Source organism: Macaca fascicularis, chromosome X (genome assembly GCF_037993035.2).
Source record: "Macaca fascicularis isolate 582-1 chromosome X, T2T-MFA8v1.1".
In the NCBI taxonomy this organism is placed as follows: domain Eukaryota; kingdom Metazoa; phylum Chordata; class Mammalia; order Primates; family Cercopithecidae; genus Macaca; species Macaca fascicularis.
The window spans coordinates 135,748,097-135,762,201 of NC_088395.1; the positions used below are offsets into that span (position 1 = coordinate 135,748,097).

The 14,105-nt window shown below is 37.2% G+C and overlaps 1 protein-coding gene across 8 annotated transcripts in view; it reads right to left on the reverse strand.

Annotated features, from left to right (window-relative positions):
- SMARCA1 (SNF2 related chromatin remodeling ATPase 1) overlaps positions 1–14,105 on the reverse strand; it is a 76,539-nt gene that overhangs the window by 28,103 nt on the left and 34,331 nt on the right. For all 8 annotated transcript variants that reach the window (XM_005594532.5, XM_045383807.3, XM_065538390.2 and 5 more), the window contains 4 exons: positions 13,535–13,683; positions 11,321–11,440; positions 6,034–6,144; positions 5,662–5,775 (listed from right to left, as the gene is read on the reverse strand). In XM_005594532.5, coding sequence (XP_005594589.1) covers positions 5,662–5,775; positions 6,034–6,144; positions 11,321–11,440; positions 13,535–13,683 — 494 coding nt within the window. The remainder of the gene's footprint in view (positions 1–5,661; positions 5,776–6,033; positions 6,145–11,320; positions 11,441–13,534; positions 13,684–14,105) is intronic.

The window sequence follows — 14,105 nt, forward strand, 5'->3', positions numbered from 1 at the left end:
GGAGTTCAAGACCAGCCTGGCCAACATGGTGAAACCCCGTATCTACTAAAATTATAAAAACTAGCTGGGTGTGGTGATGGGTGCCTGTAATCCCAGCTACTCGGGAGGCTGAGGCAGGAGAATTGCTTGAACCCAGGAGATGGAGGTTGCAGTGAGCTGACACAGTGCCGCTGCACTCCAGCCTCAGCGAGACAGTGAGACTCTGTCTCAAAAAAAAAAAAAAAAAAAAAATTAAGCAGACAAATTACAGACCAATAGTACTGAATAGATAACTAGGAGGTATTTAAAGTCTTCATACTCTATGTCTCATTATGATCTCCAGCAACACAATATATAAAAAGTTATCTTTCTAAAGGAAAAATCTCAATTATTATTTGGATTTCTAGTCAGATGCTAAGGAATTCGTGATTAAGAACTGTATTCCATGAAGTAGTGAAAAATTTTTTTGGCCTTGTTTCTTAGGAGTAGTTTAGCAAGCATTGCATAGAAAATATGGAATACTGAATTAAATGTGACACCACACAAAATAAAAGCAGTAATCTGAAATCAGCTCACATTTTCGTTCTACCACTGAAAAAATAGGTGGCCCACAATGACACATTACCAAAACTGACAAAGATTATGGAACTTTCTCCATTTATCAAATGTTTATATTTGTCCCTCAAGAATTTTTTATTGGGGATAAATGTTAGAATGTTCTACAGCTTTATTAAGCTTCAAATGTGGCAAAACTCTTGCATTCCAGGTGTTAGACTCAATGGAATGTCCAGATATTCTGGATTTTTTATGCCGCAATTGAAAGTTCAATTAAGTCATCCTCTTCCAATATAAAGGTTTTAGTGACCAAGTGATTGCATGCATTAAATAACAACTCCTTTAAGTCGAAAGAGCAATGAAGCTTTTGAATATGCCTAAGGTCAAAGCCTAGATAACAGCAAGAATAGGCACATCATGTACTGCTGTCCACCAAGTGGTTAGGGCAAAACAAATACTTCTCTCACCTTCAAATAAAACAAAACTCTTTAACTCCAGATCTTATTATCAGCAATATTGCTGTGACCTTGTGCTGAATATGAGGGTGGGAAAGGGGGAGCAAAATAGAAAATAAAAATGCAAATAACCAGGAAGTACAAGGAAACCGCTCTCTACCAACTGCTTCAAAACTTGTGAGCCCTTCACTAGCCCCACTCCAAATCACAACAGAATAAGCCTTTGGGGACTCAACACAGATAAAACGTAACCATGAACCACAGTGCCCATAGCTATGGGCATCACCTATCTCCCCTTGGCTAACAATCCTTCAGGCAGAAAATGGGGAAAGAGTCCCTTTTTGAGAATCTGTGTATACAGAATACCAGGTAACTCCACTAAAGCAGTTTTGTTTTGTTCATTTGAGGATAAACTAGTGTTCCATTCACTTTGTGGCCCTGATGAGTTTTCTGAAGGTATGAGGGGGAAATAAAGCAATGCTAGCTATGCCTTGAGAAGATATGTCTAATGGTTACATATCACATCATCCTTAAAAGGGAGCTTTTTAAGATGATTAACATGCCTGCTAATCTGTCTATTCTCTGAACTCAAACAAAAAACCACCCAATTAAAGAACCCACCTTAGCTCAGGTCCACAGTTCCTAGTAAAGAATGGAAGAGACAAGGTCCAGAAAGAACCAATATCCAGAAGGTATTCTTATTTGTCTCGTAAATCCTCAGCTAAGCATGTATAGGGAGGATCAAGGCAAGTCTTAAGACAATACGGAAGCAATCTAGGATGTGGCTGAAGAGAGCACAAGGCTAGGAGTAGAGGAGTAGGGGACTGGTTCTCCTTCCACCACCACCACCGCAGTCCAAGTCGCCACCATCTTCTCATTCTGATACTTCAACAGCCTCCTGGCTGGTTTCCTTGGATAAACCTGCCATTCTCTGCATCGCAGTCAAAGTGATCTTTTAAAAATGTAAATCTGGACCAGGCGCGGAGGCTCACACCTGTAATCCCAGCACTTTGGGAGGCCGAGGCGGGCAGATCAAGACATCAAGAAATCGAGACCATCCTGGCCAACACAGTGAAACCCCATTTCTACTAAAAATACAAAAATTAGCTGGACATGGTGGCATGTGCCTGTAGTCCCAGCTACTGGGGAGGCTGAGGCAGGAGATTCCCTTGAACCCGGGAGGCAGAGGTTGCAATGAGCCAAGATTGTGCCACTGCACTCCAGCCTGGTGACAGAGCCAGACTCCGTCTCAAAAAAAAAAAAAAATGTAAATCTGATCATAATTTACCATTTATAAGTTATATGACCTTGAGAAAATTATTCAGGGCAAATGACTCAACCTTTCTATGCTTCAGTTTCCTCATCTGTAAAATAAGGATGTAGTTCAAGGGCTGTTAGAAGGATAATGAGCTAACATTTATAAATAACTTGGAACAATAAGTAACACATGTAAGGACTAAGTATCTGCTATTAGTATTACTTTACCACCCGCCCACCCACTTCCCTGCCTTAAAAACATCTCAGTGGGTTTCCTTTACTCTAAAGCTAAAGTTCAACCTCATTAATATGACCTACAAAGCCCTCCATATGATTTGACTCTACCCACTCAGCAGCCTCATCTCAAGTCACCCTCTTTCTTAACAGTTCCTAACGACACTGGCTTTCTTAGAGCTCCCAGAAGGAGCCATCCTCCTTCCCACCTCAAGATCTTTGCATATGAGGTGCTACCTGCCTCAGCTTTTCTATCCCACACTTCACTTAGCTTATTCACATCTCTGGAAACTCAGCTTAAATGACACTTCCTTAGGGAACGCTTCCCTGATCTCCCAGTCCACATGAGATACCCATGTTATATTCCCTTCATTAGCATCACTTGTAAGCACAGAACCACACAAATGCCACCACTATTATACTGTAGTATCTAATGCCTATCTCCTCTATTAGAATGTAAGCTCCATGAGGTGAAAGACTGTCTTATTCACTGCTTTAACCCAAGTGCTTGGCCCAGTACCTGGCACAGAGGAGTGCTCAATAAATAGGTATTAAACTCTGTAAAAAGGTCCTCTTTTTACTCTTTTTCCCTCTCCTCTTGCTTCTTTCAGGGAAACGAGGAAGAGCAAACAATAAGGTGCAATAGCACAAATTCCATGCCATCTATCTCCCCTCTCCCTATTCATCCCTTTCCTCTATAATACTTACACTTCCCCCTCCTCTTCCCCTTCCTTTCTACCACCCTTAATAGCTGTCCCTTCATTCCTCCATCTTCTGAGATTTCCTCTCTTCTCCATCTCCTTACAGCTGGCCACCACCCAAAGAGTCACTGTAAGACTTCATCCCTAACCACAAACTGCCTGTAATGAAAGGTACTGTTTATATTCAAACCAGACCCATGGCCAGAATGTGGTGGGCACTGTAAATTATCATGGGGAACAAAATTTCAGTATCTCCAAAGAAGGAGCATTAAAGTTATATCAGAGATGATTTTTTTAATTGTTGCTACTCAACTACCACTTGGCCTAACTCCCAAATGTCATGCCACACCATTGTAAACACAGTCCTTATTTAGGACTGCAGAAAGAAACAGGGTTTCATCACATGCAGAAAGAGCCCAGAATGTCTGAGTAGAATGAACAGAACATCTGAATACTGAGAAACTGGTTGTGAGACCAGGACCCATGGCAACCCTGTTAGCTCCACGATCTTGAACAAGGTCCTTTAACCTCTCTGAACTTCAGTTTCCTCACCTATTAAATAGTGATGATAATAACACCTACTTCATGAGGTTGTTAGGAATCAACAACCTCAGTATGTGTTAAAGCACTTTGTAACTTATAAAATGTTCTATGCAAATATTTGATTTATTACTGAGGTCTAACATTTCAATTAATTCTCCTTTCAAGTCTCACTAATAACAGTTAATGAAAGTAACAGAAAATAATACTCTTTTTTTTTTTTTTTTTTTTTGAGACGGAGTCTCGCTCTGTCGCCCAAGCTGGAGTGCAGTGGCGCGATCCTGGCTCACTGCAAGCTCCGCCTCCTGGGTTCACACCATTCTCCTGCCCCAGCCTCCCGAGTAGCTGGGACTACAGGCGCCCGCCACTGCGCCCGGCTCATTTTTTGTATTTTTAGTAGAGACGGGGTTTCACCGTGGTCTCGATCTCCTGACCTTGTGATCCGCCCGCCTCGGCCTCCCAAAGTGCTGGGATTACAGGCGTGAGCCACCGCACCCGGCAGAAAATAATATTCTAAACCTAAAATTATTATAAACCTTAATGAGATATGTATTTGTTTACCTCATAAAGTAACTACTTCATTATTAAATAATAATTGTTAATAATTATTAATTTTCCTATTTTTATTTTGCATTTGAACCTATAACTTACCTGTTTCTTCTGGTGTATCACTGTTTTCACTTTCTTTGAAACTAGTATTATGTCTTATGTGAATGTTCACCCTAAAGATCTATTCTGGTTCCAAAATATAAATGAGTTAAGATATAAGTATCTTATATACATGGAGCTTTTCTAGGCACATTCCAGCTACTAATTAAAATAATGGGTCACAGTTCCAGTTGTGATAAAGGTTTACAAAATAAAATTTAAAACACAGCTGTTAATTCATAAAACAGAACACTTCATAAAATTAAAATTGTGTTAATATTTTATTTATTTCATTTTATTTTATTTTTGAGATGGAGTCTCCCTCTGTCACCCAGACTGGAGTGCAGTGGCGCGATCTCAGCTCACTGCAACCTTCACCTCCCAGGTTCAAGCGATTCTCCTGCCTCAGCCTCCCGAGTAGCTGGGATTACAGGCACCTGCCACCACACCCAGCTAATTTTTGTATTTTTAGTAGACACAGGGTTTTGCCATGTTGGCAAGGCTGGTCTCATACTCCTGACCTCAAGTGATCCTCCTGCCTCAACCTCCCAAAGTGCTGGGATTACAGGCATGAGCCACTGCGCCCAGCCAATATTTTATAATTTTTTAATATTAGTCATTATTATACCTTTAGTCATCTCTCTCCATTCACTAGGAAGTCAGTTTCAACATACAGAAATTACCTGGTATGCTTTCTCTCTCAATACGACAGATTTAGTGTGACAAATATTAAATTTCACTCATGAAAACTAGGATTCTATCTACCTATATAAATAAGAATTCCAAATACCAAAAGATCATTTTAAAATTGTATAATTCACTATCAAGTTTATCATTATCTTTAACACCTAAGTGACTACAATCTACTACCCACCAGCAAGGCTTTCAGCAACCTATAAGCAATAAAGACAGAAATACTATTTCTTGGACCTATTAAGGAAATGATCAAAAATTTCCTATCATATATTAATATTTGCTTTTAAATGCATACCTATTGTTCTCTCTACATATTCTTTAACTATTCAAAGACTGGCATTATAAAAATAATATGTTGTTATTACTATTTTGAAATATTGCATAATCCTTCATTAATCTCATTTAGTGATGACTGTACTGGTGATTGAGTAGTTAGATGTTTTACATCTAGTTAAACTTCCTCTTTGGTTTTAAAAGCATCACTGTTGTGATTTACTGTTACAGTCTCTCAAAATGCAACACCTTCTAGTCTAGATTAACAGATTAAATTATTTTTAAATATTATATTAAATTAATCTAAAAAATGGAAAAAATACCTTATAGCCTATCGTCTTCCGATAATAAAGAATTTCCTTTTCCAGGAGCTCAAATAAGCGTGGTGGGAAAAATTGAAAATCCTGAACATTTGGCTGTTTTGGAGGCCGTGGAGCCTATGAGAGGAAAATATATTATATATAGTTCTTTTCAGTACAGGAAGTAAACTTACTTATCTTTTGCTATTTCTGTTATATATGGAACAATAAATACAATAAAATCTATTTATATGGCTGGGCCAAATCAAATACTTTTTTGCACTGTTATATTTTAGAGACTATGATTTGGCAATGATATAAGTAAACCTGACCCATAGATCATGTTGCAAGAGAAATCTACTTTAGGACATAAAAACTGGCCTTGTACAGTTTTACCTTTGGAATCTTTGGCTCGCTGACACGCAAAGCCTCTCTAAAGTAGGCATCCACTGCGTAGTTTGCTTTGCGTTCTCGTTTAGGAGGTTCAATCCATTCCACCATGCCAAGCTATACACAACAAACAACAACAAGGGGTTTAATGACTCCAAACAGTTTTAACAAAATCAAGTACATCAAGGCTGCAGAAACATAAGAAAGCAAAAGCCACCAGGAAGAATCAAAACTTGCCTTATAAATCACAATTTACCTCCAAAGTTCCAAAACATAGTGGTACACCAAGTTTAGATGCAAAGACAGTTTTCTTTATTTTTATTTGAAAGTATGTTTAAAAATTAGTTCTTCCTTGGTGATTGAGAAGAATCTGTACAATCTGCTTGTTTTTTTGTTTTGTTTTGTCAAATGAAATAAAGGTAGCTAATATAGAAGGAAGAGTAACATCGACTATGGTAACTGTAGTTAAGTGTATGAATTAGAAACAGATGAAAGGGGTAAACAATAAATATCAACATGACAAGCATATATCCCTTCAAATAAAGAGAAACGTTCAAATGAGACCTTCTGGAAACGTAGGTATGGCAGAGTTGGAAAAGTTGGTGGAAACAGAAAGACCTAGATTCTGCTACTTCACTAGTCATATAACTTTGGGGAAATTATGTTTTTCCATCTGCAAAATGAGAATAATAATACCTACCTTAAGGATTACATATGATCATATATGTGAAAGCATTAAGTAAACTGCCAAGAGTTAAATACAAGATATTATTAAACATCCAAAGTAGCATGAACCATGATTTGGCAGCATTACCAATTTTACCCTATTATCAGCTAGAAAATATAATTTAACAGTCAACAGACAAAACTGACACTACAATGTTCTGGAGTCTGAGAAATGGCTTCCCAATCCATATTTTTCTTTATTTCAATCCTTAGCCTAGAGTCTTTACATAAAAAGGGGCATTAATCCACCATTAGTTGTCTCACTCTACTTGATCTAATATAAGGGCTGAATTCCAACCGTGGCATCATATTTTAAGAGTGGATAATAAACCAAGATGACCAGGGTGGTTAGAGATTTACAAATTCTCACAGTGCCTAGAGAAGTAATGGCTAAAGACAGACACAATGGTGACATTTGCATATGTGAAAGTCTATCAAATAGAAAAGAACATAGTTCTTTGTTGATCCGTAAGATTAAAACCAATGTGGAAAGTTAGAGAAAGTAAATGGCTACTCAATATAACTTAACTATTAATTAAGTACCTACTGCACTGTATGCAAGTCAGTGTCAGGGATATACAGATGAATAAAATAATTTCTTTCATCAAGGAACTTGTAACTCAAATAAAAAGTTTTCTGAGAACCAGAGAATATGAAACAGTGAAACAAACTGCCCTGAGAGGGGTAAGATTCCCAACACTGCAGTGTTCAGAGGCTGCATATCTGTCTTAGATGCTAAAGATGAGATTTCTTAATTACAAGAAACAGCATAAATGACCATCTAAGAGCCTATGAGATATCGATATTGTAATGAGATTATTAAGTAAAATTAGAAATTCCCACAGCAATGAAACAAATTTCGCTTTTCTTTCAGATGGATTAATGTGAAGTGACTGTATTGAAAGAGATATTTTATAAATAACCTCTCTCTCTCTCTCTCTCTCTATATATATATATATACTTTTTTTTTTTTTTTTTGAGACGGAGTCTCACTCTGTCACCCAGGCTGGAGTGCAGTGGAGCGATCTCAGCTCACTGCAAACTCCGTCTCCCAGGTTCACACCATTCTCCTGCCTCAGCCTCCCGAGTAGCGGGGACTACAGGCACCCGCCACCATGCTCTGCTAATTTTTTGTATTTTTAGTAGAGACGGGGTTTCACCATGGTCTCGATTATTAATTTAGTAAAACTAAATTAATAATAGTTTAAACTTACATTCTACAAGTGATGTATTTAGCTATTTAACCTATACTTGTTTGATGGTCTAGGCATTCAAATTTGAAACAAACATTAAAGGCCAATTCCTCAACTTTCAAAAAAATAATAAATCATACTGAGTTAGTTTATTTCACATAAGAGTACATTAATGCTAACTTATCTGGGTTAATTTATTCAGGATCACAGCCATCATGACTTAATTTACCAGGTATGGTTGTAAAAGTAATGCAACTGATTCAACATACCATATATGAAAATCTACCTCAATGTATAATTTCCATGATTTATAAATGATATTCTTTTAAGTTTTCACTTCTCCTCAAGAGATAATTTAAACCTATTTTAAGAACCTATCTAGAAAATACAGAGGCAGAAATAAAATATAATCTCAGCTTAGAATATTCAGAAAAAATGTGATTCTGGACATCACTGTTACTGTCAGACATTTAATTATAAAAATACAAGTCATCATAGTTATTAAAATTCTCTTTATCTATGCATCATTACTTTGCTAAAATTAGAAGCACACGGAAACCAGTTAGAGATAGACAAGAATTTTACTAACTTTTCTCTAAAAATGCGGATAAGAAGCTCCACTGGTATTTAGACTTCATTGTTTAAAATTTTTCCACTTTATAAAACACTCCTAGTACCCATAAGTCTGTAGGAATAATTGTAAAATTAATAAAATTTATATCACATAATGAGATCTCAAAAGCATATTAGGAAAGGCAATTTCCACCCTGTGCAGATAGGCCATCACCTCCATCTCAGCAGGATAAAATATAAGCAGTCTAAGTGAAGATTAGAGATAGGACAATCTAACAAATACAAGTCAAGAAACTAAAAGCTATCAGAAGCAATAACAGAAACAAAGCATTATCAGCATACTAGCTAAAATGCAAAACCAAAATGGTTCTTCTCATTTTTCAGTAAAATAAGTACCTAAGAATGAGCTTTTTTATTTTAAGAAAATTCATTTCCATCAGTTCAAAAATATAACAGCTTTATGGAGCAATTTGAGCAACAAAATATGTAAAGATAGAACTGGATTGTAACTCAAAACATCCATGAGTCCATACTGATATAAATAAATAACTGAAGATACAAATAAATTGGGGAGAAGGGGTAGATCTTCCACACAGAAAAATATCAATTAATAAATACATATAGGTGAAATGAAGAAAAAACAAAATTACCATTAGGGGGGAAACACCACAATAACTACTGCAGCCAAGCTCCACCAATACATGCTAAAATCAGTGAGTAAGAGTTTGAGAAAGATCTCCCCACAAGGTATGTATCAATTACAGAGGAAAAAATGGCAGAGGATGTATTAGAAAGCCTGGATTTCCAGGCAGAAGCCTGTTACAGGGGCGCTGCCCTGTGGAGCGACTCTACTAAGGCAATGCTGAGTGGAAATGTGAGGTTCGAACTCCTACGGAAAGTCCCCAACAAGGGCACTGCCTAGTGGAATTGGGGGTGTTACAGGGACCCTAGAATTATAGAGCCACCAGCATCGAGCAATTCCTATCTGGAAAAGCTGCAGACACCATACTCCAATTCATGAGAGCAGCCACATGGGCTGTACCCAGCAAAGCCCTGGAGGCAGGGCTGCCCAAGTGCTCAGGACCCCATCTCTCACACTAGTGTGCCCAGGATGTGGGACACAGAGTCAAGGGAGATCATTTTGGAGCTTTCAGATTTAATGTCTACCCTGCTGAGTTTTGGACTTGCATGGGGCTTGGTTCTCTCTTTCAGAATGGAAATGTTTACCCAATGCCTATATAACCATTGTATCTTAGAAATAAATATCTCGCTTTTCGTTTTACAGGCTCACAGCTGTAAGAAACATGTGTTGGGACTGAGATGAGACTTTGGACTTTTTAGCTGATGCTGGAACAAGCTAAGACTTTTGAGGACCATTGGGATGGAATGATTATAATTTGCAATGTGGGAAGGACATGAGATTTGGGAGGACAGGGGCAGAATGCTATAGTTTGGATATGTTTGTCCCCTAAATCTCACATGGAAATTTTATCCCCAGTGTTGGAGGTGGGGCCCAATAGGAAGTGTTTGGGTCACGGGGGCAGATCTCTCATGAAGGGCTTGGTGTAGTCCTCGAGGTAATGAGCGAGTTCTCTCACTCTATTAGCTCCTGACAAAGAGCCTAGCATTTCCCTCTTCTCTCCGGCACTGTCTCTCTCTCTGTCTCGACCATGTGGTCTTTACATACGCCGGCTCTCCTTTGCCTTCTTCCATAAGCGAAAGCAGGCTGAGCCCCTCACCAGAAGCCGATGCTGATGCCATGCTTCTCTTACAGCCTGTAGAACCATGAGCCTCAGGTATCCTTTTACAGCAACACAAATGTGCTAAGACAGTAGATATACCAATTACCCTGATTTGATCATTACACATCGTATATATGTAACAAAATATCACTCTGCATCCCATAAATATGTACAATTAACATGTGTCAACTAAAAATAAAAGGAAAAAATAATAAAGTCTATTTTTAAAGAAATGCAATGTGGGATACTAGATTAGATCCCCTGGAATCTAACACCAGTTAATTAGATAATTAACTAATATCCTTTTCCTGGCACAGGAAAGGACATTAGGAGAAAAACTGGTGTTAATTTCCCGGTTGTGATCATTATACTAACATGTAAACTGTTAATATTAGGGGAAGCTGAGTGAAGGATATAGGTTAGCTCTGTACTATTTTTACAACTATTCTGTAAGTCTAAAGTAATTTAAAAAGTTTTAAAAATCCAGCCTTAATTTCAGTTTAAAAAACAAGATAGATAAAACCCCCGTTTCTTCAACAGACCACATGTAACAAAGTCCTTCTGCATTTAAGTAACTAAATGTTACTAATATTATTATTCATATAGTTAACATTAAGTGCCAGGCACTATTCTAATAACTTTATGAGTATTAACTCATTTCATCATCAGAATCCCTCTATGATGTAACTATTATAACCTCCATTTGATAAGTGAGAAAACTGAGAATACTCACAGTCACTTAATTAGTGACAAAAGTTGAGATTTCAGCTCCAGAATTCAGGAATTCAACCTCAATCCTACTCTGCTTCTCAATAACAAAAGTAGTACTAGCAGTAGTAGTTGTAGCAGCAGCAGCAGCAACAGCAAAAATGATGATGATGATGATGACGATAAACCAGTAAAATATATGAAAGATACACCTTGCATGAGATCTCTAGACCTATATCAAATTTCACTCTAGAGCAGGGTATTATAATAGGTAAATGCCAGTGTTATTTTGTAATTGTTATGGGGAGAAATGCTCATTTGAGGTTCTAATGGTTGAGAGTAAAAAGTTACCTTCTGTTTTTCTCTATAATCTTCTCCTTCAAACTTGTATAAACTTTGTTCGATGTCCATTCTAAAATTTCTTAGAGAAGACTCTCCCATTTTTTGCAGGCGCTCATTCATCTCTGCAGTCTAAAGATGAATACATTGAAATGAGAAAATAATCACTGAATTACTTGTAAAAGTCTGTGGAATCTCTACCTTTTTAATAGTCAGGTTTTGACATGAAATATCCAGTCTGCTAATTTACAAGGTATGAATGCAATGCTAACATCAAACCTGAAGTGTAAATTTTACTTGCCCAAGTATTTCAAATATTTAAATGGTGCTTCCTAAGTACTCTCACTTAGGCTTTCTTTAAAATCTTTTATCAGTGAAGTTGTAGCCACATCATAATCGCTCTTGCATAATTTAAATGGGACAAATAGCTAAAGCTAAGCGAAAGACAAAGATGGACTAAAATAACACATTTTGCATACCAATATGAAACATATTAACACAAGATTATTCAAAATGCAGGTTATTACCTGAACTACAAAATTCTTCTGAAAAGCAAATTCAACCAGTTTACAAAATATGTAACAAACATAGTAAAATACACCATGGAGATGAAATCAGCAAAATCCACACTGTGATTAAGTCAAAAGGCAAACAACCTAGTCTTTTCACCAAATAAATTACAAAGAATACAATATATGGCAGGAGAAGGGGCCTATAGATTTTAAAAGATAGGAATGAAATCTCAACCAATGGCAATTTGTATTCTGATTTGCATTCTGATTTAAAAACAAAAAGAAAACTTTTTAAGTATAAATATTTATGAAACAATTGTAAATTTGAATACTAACTGGATATTTGGTGTTATTAAAGAATTATTGGGGTTGGCCAGGTGCGGTGGCTCAAGACTGTAATCCCAGCACTTTGGGAGGCCAAGACGGGCGAATCACCAGGTCAGGAGATCGAGACCATCCTGGCTGACACGGTGAAACCCCGTCTCTACTAAAAAATACAAAAAAACTAGCCGGGCGAGGTGGTGGGCGCCTGTAGTCCCAGCTACTCGGGAGGCTGAGGCAGGAGGATGGCGTAAACCCGGGAGGCGGAGCTTGCAGTGAGCCGAGATCCAGCCACTGCACTCCAGCCTGGGCGACAGAGTGAGACGCTGTCTCAAACAAACAAAAAAAAAAGAAGTATTGGGGTTTTTCAGGTGAGACAATGTTATAATGACTATCTTTAAAGAGTCCTTCTATTTTAGAAATACACAGTGAATTATTTACAGCTGAAGTATGTCTGAGATTTGCTTCAAAATAATCCAAGGAGGGGAAAAGATAATGGGGCATATAAGCAGAACGGGACTGGTTGATGGTTGTTAGAAACAGGTGATAAGTACTTCGGGGCTCATTATACTTCTCTGTCTAATTATGTTTAAAATTATCCATAATGTGTGGAGAGGGGAAAGTGAATTAAACACAAAATTACAGTATTCTGAAACAACTTATTATGCTTTAACAAATAGTGATTTAGTATTTCATGAAATGTTTTATAAAAGATTTTCAATTAACCAATGTATCAGTAGATGATTTCTAGTCCACGGCAAAATATATATATATAAAATAAAAATATAGTCCTGGTCAGGCATGATGGCTCATGCCTATAATCTCAGTGCTTTGAGAGGCAGATGGGAGGCTCACTTGGGGCCAGAGGTTCAAGATCAGCCTGGGTAACAAAGCAAGACCCTGTCTCTAAAAAAGAAAATTAACAGGATGTGCATGTTGGTACATGCCTGTGGTCCCAGCTACTCTGGAGGCTGAGGTGGGAGGATCACGTGAGCCCAGGAGGTAGAGGCTACAGTGAGTTATGATTGCACCACTGCACTCCAGCCTGGGTGACAGAGCAAAACCTTGTCTCTAATAAAAAAAAAAAATGTATTCCTTATACATGTGATTAAACACAAAATTTACTTGGCTTTTAGGTATAGTATTTTCAATAAAGCATTAGATATAAGGTCACTCAATTTTAAACCCTGCTTCTTAGTCTTTCTCACCAAAAAAAAAGTTTTTAAGCCTTAATCTACCCCTGGAAATAGATCTACAAGTTGTTGGAGACAATATGAGTTATCTGAAACATGTAGATAATGTAGACAAACATGTACAATGAAAATATAAGCATGCTGAAGTATGCTGATATTAAAACAATCCAGCATGAAAATAAAATGCTATTTTAACTAACCTTCTTTTCCCCTCTTTCCAGAATTGTTGTGATGTCTTCATCTGTCAACTCACTCTCTTTAGAAGCAAAAACATGGGTGGCTCCATGCCGTATCATTTGTAACATTTCCTCTTTCGCCAGCTTGTTAGACTGTTGGTCAATGAGTCTTCCTAATGATAAAAATTGAAATTGTACATATTCAATCAATTATATTCCAAAGAAGGCATAATCATTCTAATCAGACATTACCACGTTTAGCCATCCATAAAGCTTTAAAAGAACAAAAAATTAGTGAGCGTTAAGGTTATTTGTTTAATGAACAACCCTACAAGTTTTTCTTCTAACATACTTTCTATTTCTATATGAATTCCCTTCTGTAAAACTCAGTTAAAACCCAGAAGGACAGAAACTTTTTTTCATGTTCAAACTTTGTTTTCAGATCAAACTTCTCTATATGAAAAGGTACCCTCTAATGTGTTTTCAAAAAATTAAAAGTAGCCATTTTATCTGCTAAATAATCTCAGGTACTTCAACAAGCATGCTACTGACATTCAAGAATAAGTTAGTAATGTTCAACTACTCCATATATTAA